The sequence below is a fragment of the Myzus persicae genome, unplaced genomic scaffold (assembly GCF_001856785.1).
Source record: "Myzus persicae strain clone G006 unplaced genomic scaffold, MPER_G0061.0, whole genome shotgun sequence".
In the NCBI taxonomy this organism is placed as follows: domain Eukaryota; kingdom Metazoa; phylum Arthropoda; class Insecta; order Hemiptera; family Aphididae; genus Myzus; species Myzus persicae.
The window spans coordinates 136,804-145,932 of NW_019102766.1; the positions used below are offsets into that span (position 1 = coordinate 136,804).

The 9,129-nt window shown below is 29.0% G+C and overlaps 1 protein-coding gene across 1 annotated transcript; it reads left to right on the forward strand.

Moving 5' to 3' along the window:
- The first annotated feature begins 2,655 nt into the window (after positions 1-2,655).
- Positions 2,656-7,381, forward strand: LOC111033095 (probable elongator complex protein 3). Its single transcript, XM_022313691.1, has 10 exons — positions 2,656-3,004; positions 3,283-3,530; positions 3,659-3,862; positions 5,154-5,308; positions 5,379-5,667; positions 5,728-5,945; positions 6,017-6,149; positions 6,345-6,469; positions 6,548-6,729; positions 7,212-7,381. Exons 1-10 carry the CDS (start codon positions 2,989-2,991, stop codon positions 7,283-7,285), a joined length of 1,644 nt encoding a protein of 547 aa, XP_022169383.1. The 5' UTR covers positions 2,656-2,988; the 3' UTR covers positions 7,286-7,381.
- Positions 7,382-9,129: the final 1,748 nt, after the last annotated feature.

A 9,129-nucleotide genomic window follows, 5' to 3' on the forward strand; every position in this document is an offset into this window, starting at 1 on the left:
TGGTTGAGCAAGTACCTTAATACTTTTGATAATATTAGTGTTTTGGTGAGTATTTAATTGCGTACTACTTTTTCAAAAAGAAACCCTGCAATGAAAAACGCAAAAAGTCATCTGCAATACAATTTTTATTTTTGGAAACTTGAATTCAGAAAAAAAGACATCGAATTGAATGTGTTTATCTTTTTACATATTATTTTACTGTACGTGTGTATGTCAATAAACTCCTCCTAAACTGCTAAACCGATTTCAATGAATTTTTTTTGTATATGCGTTTGGGTGACTCCCTTTGTGCGGTTTGGATTCAAAATTTTAGTCCGACCCGGGGAGTCGCTCAAATAGGTATTTTAAGATTTACAAAGGAAATATTTATACACGGTTGCTATTGGTTATAGGAGGAATATAAATATATAGGTATTTAGTAGAAATTGGTATTTTTTTTTTGTTTATATTGGTTGCCTGCAGTGGTTCAACGGGCAGATCTGGTATAAGCACGCATACAATTGAATTTTCGCACATTGCCTAGTAGGCAATATAATACTAGTGTTTAAGCTGGACATTAAAACGATTACCAGCCGCATTACCACATTTATCTTACTTAAAAGACTATCTTTCTCACTTCTTTATCTTTCATTATTTTTAAGTTCACACAGATCAATTGATCAACGAAAATGTTCGACAACTACAACACTATCGTAATACATTTACACATTGTTACAATCCTATTTTAAAGTCTATCGAAACAGGATATACTTTTAAACGTGCATTGTACAAGTTGTATTAACTTTCATTCCAAGTGCGAAACATGAAATTATTTATATAAAGTACTCACGAAGCGGGGTCCGAAATCCACAGCAGGTAGCCATAATAAACTGCTCGTATATTATCACCGTCGTGTCTCGTATGCAGAGTTGGCATTTTTGACGGGCAACAAAGTGCACGGAATCAGCTAGTTATCATATAGTTTTGTTGACAATCATCAGACCTGCAGATGTCTACTAAATACTATAGAAAACTATAAATAGTTATAAAATATTTTATCTATCATCTTATACATATTTGGAGAGTAAATACGCTAAAAATATAACTAAAAACGGCGGCACGAACTTCATGAGTCTTTAAAGCAAATTATATGTTTTAAATATGTTTACCTTCATCAAAGTGAGCCGTAAAGGACTAACTCTAAACTCGGTAACATATCATAGTATAAAATATAAATTATAACGTTTAATTGTTTTGAAATTTATGTTGAAGACTAGGTTTTACGATAATACATCATCCGTTCGGTGTAGTCTCTCAGTAGTAGGGAATTCATTAAAATTTCAGGGGGAGGCTAACATCATTTTCAACAGCAATGTGAGCGGAAGGTTTTGATTCCGTATACAATTATAAAGTTATCTGTTTTATGGGGGTCTTAGCCAGGGGTTTCATCGATTCCGCCAGACCTTTTTATACTTGGATATAAGGCTTATCGATTTCGCCAGCATCGATTCCGCCAGTGCAGGTAGTCTAAAAACGACCTATCGATTCCGCCATGCAGGGAAAAAATAATCTTATATTAATTTATATTAAAATTTAATATTGACTTATTTTGTAGATACCTATATTATTATTATTATTATAAAATTTTATTTATTTAATTATATTGTATTATTTTATATATATATTAATTCACATTGCATTAGTTTGGCATCCATCATACTATAAAAATATCATTGTATAACTTAAAACTATATTTGACTAAATTAATTGTATTATTTTATATATATATATTGTATTGTATTAATTACTTTACTGATTATTAATTTTATTTTTAATATTTAAATTAATTATTGAATTATTTTTTAGATATATTATTATTATTATAACAGAAACAGGTTGACAGCAGCAGTTGCCTGGTCGAGGTAGAAATTGGTAGATGGCGGAATCGATAGGTTGTTTTTAGACTACCTGAATTGGCGGAGTCGATACTGGCGGAATCGATGCTACATTGGCGGAATCGATAGGTCCCCCTTAACCAACCCCTCACGATTTCCGCCTGAACCACCCACACATTACAAATTACTTAGAAGTTTGTCTGTGCATCACATCATATTTTACCTTTAACCTAATTATATGTACTGGACTTTTTCAACACTGATTTTTTGGTTGTCAGCCTTTTTTCTCCAATAATGTAAAATTATAATTTAAAATCTGATTTTTCGAATTTTTAAATAAACAAACAAATCATACTTTCAAACTCTTCAGATTTTTAGTACTACTTAGAGAGAGTACTTTGGTGATACAATTTTCAAAAATTCAGACTTTTCAAAACTCAAATAAATTCATTATTAAATGAAAAAATGAGGGTGAACATGCCTTGTGAATCACCCTGTATGGTAAATTAAATATCTATTGATAACTAAAAATACAATACTTTTTAAGCACATCCGGACTTTTTTTTAATTATTAGTATAGTATACATCATAATATTACACATTTATACAGTATTATTTTGTATAAATGTATAATATGGTTTGTTATAATAATAATTTTGAATTTTCGCGGGCACTTACCACTATTAATAATTACGTCGTGGTCTCATGCTTGGTCGCTGTATGGTATCATAATATCAGCCGTGGTATAAATCATTTAATCAAATCAACTTTGTTGTTATCAGTTTATCTCGATTCACGTGGTATCTAATCTTACATTACTGCAAAGTACGAGTTATAGTAGTTATTAGTTAATACTTTAGTAGTTAGACGAATTCTCTACATTATATAGAATATTTGATTACGAGTTTACAATTTACTACTTACTAGTTACTGACTATTGCACTACTGCTTAACTGCATAAAGTACATTAATGTCCAAGACCAAGTTCACCAGAACCACATTATTAAAAGTATAAGACAAAAATAAGTTTGTACTTCGAATAAGAAGATACAATTTTAAAATAATTTTATTTGATTGAATGCATTGTAAATTGTTGTCGAAAAATTGAACAAACATGTCTGAATTAGATGGTGAGTAAATAAAAATTAAATACCTAAATGTAAGTACTTAGTATATAATATTATACTTACATTTATACTATCAATAATATTTGTTAAAATAGTTGGTATTTTAGTGTATATTTTCATTAAATTTAATCACGGTTATAATATTTATTACAAATATAACTTGTTTAAGTTGGGTAAATTAAAGTGTATACATTTTAAATAATGCGAAGTAAAATGTACATTTAGAATCGTAATTATTTTTATGAATGTTCAATTTTATTTTATTTTTAAAATTGTTGTAGAACATATATCCAAATTAAGCCATGAAGAAAGGATGGTTTCTACAGTTGCTGAAATTATTCAGAAATTGTTAATTGCGCAAAAGGAAAACAGAGATGTAAACTTAAATAAGTTAAAATCTCAAATATCATCAAAATATGGATTAAAATCATCTCCCCGACTTGTCGATATTATTTCAGCTGTTCCCAATGATGCTAAAAAATTATTGTATCCAAAGTTAAAAGCAAAACCTGTCAGAACAGCTAGTGGAGTTAGTGTGAAAATATATATTTTTTTATTTTAGAGCTTCTCAGTACAAACTATTATGGCTCAAATTATAATTATTAATTCCCTATATTTGTACCGATATACATTAATACTTTATTTGAAATCATATAGGTAGCAATTGTTGCAGTTATGTGTAAACCACATCGTTGTCCTCACATAAATATGACTGGAAATATATGTGTGTACTGTCCCGGTGGTCCAGATTCTGATTTTGAATATTCTACACAGTCATATACTGGCTATGAACCTACTTCAATGAGAGCTATTCGAGCACATTACAATCCATATGTTCAAACCCGCCATAGAGTTGAACAGGTATCTTGTGTTATACCTCAAATTAATTTAATCATAGTGTACAATATACTCTATTTTTTTAAATTGTAATAAATATAGTGTTATTACAATCTATAAATAAGACAATGTAACATGTAAATCATTATTCTAGGTAATTTTTGTGTTTAAAAAAAAAATATTGTTTGTAGATTGAAATAACACTAACTTTATTACAATTTATTGCTCTCATGACTAGGACTTATTTTATTATTTTTATTTGAAGCAGAATAATTTTCTTATAATATTGATGCATACTTGTAAAAGTATTAATTATTGAACGAATACATTTTTTATTGATGACAAAAGTATTTAGATAAGATCAATGAAATGATTAAAGGTTACTTCAAAAAATGTACTTTCTACAAAACTACTTATTTGTTCAATTTTAAATATTTATGCACTAACATTGTCAGAAAGTATTCTACTATTATGAAATAAAAATTTTTAAGCAAATGATATTATTAAGAGAAATTGTTTTGAAAATGGGTACTCTACTACTGAACTGTACATAATTAATCATCCTGCCACAGTCATCAGTCTTTACCTAAATAAAATCTAAAATGTTGATATTTCCCTGCATTTCTATGGTATTTTACCTTAAGGTTAATCTAGTATGTGATACATTTATGGACAAAGGATAAATACTATTGATAATATTATAAATTGTATTTTATTATATTTTAACCATATTAATATTTGTTATGCATAATATAAAGTGGGTAGTAGGAATCTTACAAACAGCATTAACTTATTATAAAAATATTGTTAAAAATGTATTTTAATGAGTTATTTTCCAAAAAATTAAGTACTGGCATTCAATTTTTACAACAAAAATATAAAAATGTAAAAATGGGTGACTTTTAAGGATCTTAACAAAACCATCTAATTATTTTATGTGTAACTGTGAGATACTAATAAAACTATTAATTACGCTACTATTAATTGTTAAAATTACTATTATTATTTACTGTTACTTGAAAATATTTAACGGTACATATATAAATATTACCATAGTAAAATAAACTGTCAACCCGGTGGTGGAGTGATAAATTTTATACTTTGCGGTGACGGTGCAATAAGAACCAAGCACTCAAATTTGTACACTATAATGAGTATTTACCATCATGTGTCTTATAGATTTTTAAATTTAACTGTATAATTATGAACAGTGATTTTACCATTGATTTTAAACTCATAAATTTTTTAAGATTTATCTTAAATTTTAATACTTATAAATTATATTTATAGTAAATTGTCTTTTTTATGTTTATAGCTTAAACAATTAGGCCATAATGTTGATAAGGTTGAGTTCATAGTAATGGGAGGTACATTCATGAGTTTGCCCGAAGACTACCGGGATTATTTCATAAGGAATTTGCATGATGCTTTATCGGGTCATACTAGTTCTAACGTTCGAGAAGCTGTCAAGTATGTGTTAAGCTATAATACATTTTTATTTTTTTTAAATGTTTCATGTTAAATTATTGTTTTTACTTAGATACTCGGAAAGAAGTAATGTAAAATGCATTGGCATTACAATTGAAACTCGACCAGATTATTGTTTGAATAGACATTTGACTGACATGTTAAACTATGGCTGTACACGATTAGAGATTGGTGTTCAGTCTGTCTTTGAAGATGTTGCACGAGACACTAACAGAGGTCATACAGTTAAAGCAGTGTGTGAAACATTTAATCTTGCTAAAGATTGTGGTTTTAAAATTGTATCACACATGATGCCTGATTTACCTAATGTAGATTTAGAAAGAGACCTTCAACAGTTTAAAGTATAAATTAAAAATATGTTTTATAATTGTTTTATTTTAACTATATTTATTAATGTTCAGGAATTTTTTGAAAATCCAGCTTTTCGTGTTGATGGATTAAAAATTTACCCTACTCTTGTAATGAGAGGCACTGGTTTATATGAACTGTGGCGTAGTGGACGATACCGAAGTTATTCACCATCTGAATTAGTTGATTTAATTGCTCATATTTTAAGTCTTATTCCTCCGTGGACTCGTGTGTATAGAGTTCAAAGAGATATTCCAATGCCATTAGTTACGTATGTATATATAACATATTCAAAATTACTTTTTAGATTTTTTAATTATTTGTCCTATTTTATTTTCATAGATCTGGAGTTGAACACGGGAATTTACGAGAACTAGCCTTAGCAAGAATGAAAGATCTTAACTTACAATGTCGTGATGTTCGAACTAGGGAAGTTGGAATTCAAGAAATACATAATAAAATTCGCCCATTTGAAGTATGCTATAAATTTATAATATTTTATTTTACTAAAAAATTATGATCGTAATAGGGAAATTAAATAAGATTAAATAAAAAACAAAATTTTTACTAAATGATTTATTATTTATTTTATTGTTTTAAAGTATTCTTCATAGTACATAGTAAATACTTAATAGAATGTGCTTAGTTTTTATTTTTAATCATATTTTAGATTGAATTGATACGTAGAGATTATGTTGCAAATAATGGATGGGAAACATTTTTATCATACGAAGACCCCGAACAAGATATTTTAATTGGTTTATTGAGGTTGCGCAAGTGTACTGATTCATTTAGGTATAATTTATTTGTTTGAATTTAATTTAATTTTTGGAACTTTATAAATTAATATTGATTTTACATCATTAATTGTAGACCTGAGTTAAAAGGAAGAGTTTCAATCATTAGAGAATTACATGTGTATGGTAGTGTAGTTCCTGTTCGAGCCAGAGATCCAACCAAATTTCAGCATCAAGGATTTGGTATGCTATTAATGGAAGAAGCAGAAAGAATATCTTTAGAAGAACACAAGTCTACCAAGATAGCTGTTATATCAGGTTTGTGTATATTTTAATTTTCAATTATTCCATGGTCAAAGTTACATCAAAGACAATTTATTATTTGTCTAATATGCTATGAGCTTATGACAGATCAGTATATCAGAGATTTCCATATATTTCGATGCATACAACATAACTGGTCTCTCAACTACTTTATAAAAAAAACTACCTTTTTTCATATCTTATCTTGTCACACAAATTAATTAACGCCTTTCTCCTTTACATCCATCCACACAATGTAGTGTTTTCATGATCGCGATCCTCAAAACCTTTATTATTTTATATCACCTTTCATAAGTATTTTCTAAGAACCTATTCATCTCAACACTCCGCATCATCCCCCATCTTCATATCTTGCATTGTCACATCAATTTCTCGATTACTTCCTCCAAAATAATACTCAATTGTCTTTGTATACAACTATTTATCTATTTAAATTGTATATAAATGCCCATTAATTATTTAAATTATTTTTTCAGGTGTTGGTACTAGAAACTATTATAAAAAACTTGGATACCAGTTAGATGGACCATATATGTCAAAACAATTGTAATTGTTATCGTAATAACAAATGTTCTGTACAAGGTATAAAAATGAAATATTATGTAAATATTTTTATTGAATTAAAATAAAGTTATTTGACAAATCATTGGTATTACTAGTTAGTTGCACTAAATATCTGTTTATAACAGATCCATTATTTTGTATACAATAAACTCTATACTACGAATTTGTATCTATAGGGAAGACAGGGTGGGCATTCACAAGTTGGAACTTGTGAGAGGTAAATGTTTATTGTTGATTTATGGGTGGAAATTAAATTATTACTTATATTTGTCCATTGTTATTGTGAGTGGTGATAAAGTAAACAAATGTATGAATTATATTATCACTATTAGAGAAGAGAATTGTATATACGTCCACGTTTTACTCCAAGAACAATTAAATTTCAACTGACGTTAATACTTAATACTCATATTATATACTTTGTCCAGCAAGAGAATGCGCGGATTCTGAGCATCTTGCCACGTTACCCTGCCATCGAAAACGGTTAGCCGTTAGCCTATGGCAGGATGTTGGGTCGGAGAACGAGAACCAGGTGTTGTCGGCGCGCGGCGCGTTCTCTTGCTGCCTGCTGGTCAAAGTATAGTTTAGGTAGGTACTCTTGAGAGGACGCCACACCCGCATGCGTTGTCTCCGTCTTACAAACGAGTAACATACCAAATTTACGCTCAACACTTCAAGTTGTATGCCGTTAGCTTAGAAATTAGAGTGAATTAACCTATTATGAAACTTGATGGTGAGAACTTTATCTGTGTTTTGTTGGAAGTTTTTTTACAATAATTCAGTTTTTAAGTGAGTTATGAGCATTTTTAATTTACATTTATTATACAAGCATACCTCGCTTAAAAACTGAAGTATCGTAAAAAAAACTTCCAACAAAACACGGATAAAGTTCTTACCATCAAGTTTCTTAATAGGTTAATTCAATCTAATTTTTAAGCTAACGGCATAAATAAAACTTGAAATGCTACGCGTAAATTTGGTATGTTACTCGTTTGTAAGACGGAGACAACGCATGCGGGTGTGGCGTCCTCTTAAATCTAAAATAAGTAAAATTTAATATTTGGAAATAAACGTCAAACGATTACAATAAATGATTGCCAGATAGTGGTATTGAGAGATAAAGTATTATGGTGTATTGTGTAATATTGCTTATTACTATTATAGGTATAGTAAGTTTAAATGCAATCTTATCTTTGTATGGGTTTCACGTTATAAAAACAGCTCCACAAGTAATTTCAATTCTTACATTTAGTGCCGTTGAAAATATATTATAATACCAGGTTTTGTTCATGTTATCTAACCAGTTACTTCAACCATCCATCAACGGCTGATGTACAAGAGCATGGTTTTAAATGTTGAGTGTTAACTTTATCGAATTACTATGGATAATGTGTACTTCAAGTCTTCAACTATGTTTCGGACTTTTGCCGTAACATATAAACAGTACAAGGTTTTATAGTTTTATTTGTTTAATACTGGACAGTGGACATCAACCTAAAGTTTAGCTGGTTTTAAATATAGTATCCCGATAAAGTGTTTTGGGTTAGCAGATCCTCCCAGAATTGAATTTCAATAAATGTGTGTAACTTGTTCACTTGATTGACTGACAAAAACTATTTTTAAATATTGTTTTCGGCTTGGCGATGAGTATTATTGACGAACACTCAACACACTCATAAGTCATTCATTGTTTTCCTTGTTCTAATGTTACATAACACAATTTTGGATATCACTTATTTACCTATTGCGAATCGATAATTTTGTCAGTTAAATCATTCCAATTTGCAACATAGATCATTTAACATTTATTTAGTTTTTACTTTATTAACT

Excerpts from the sequence above, each read along its gene's own strand:
- LOC111033095 (XM_022313691.1), top strand. Across the intron at positions 5,668-5,727 it reads GAGACCTTCAACAGTTTAAA|GAATTTTTTGAAAATCCAGC; the intron begins GTATAAATTAAA and ends ATTAATGTTCAG. Across the intron at positions 6,470-6,547 it reads AAGTGTACTGATTCATTTAG|ACCTGAGTTAAAAGGAAGAG; the intron begins GTATAATTTATT and ends CATTAATTGTAG.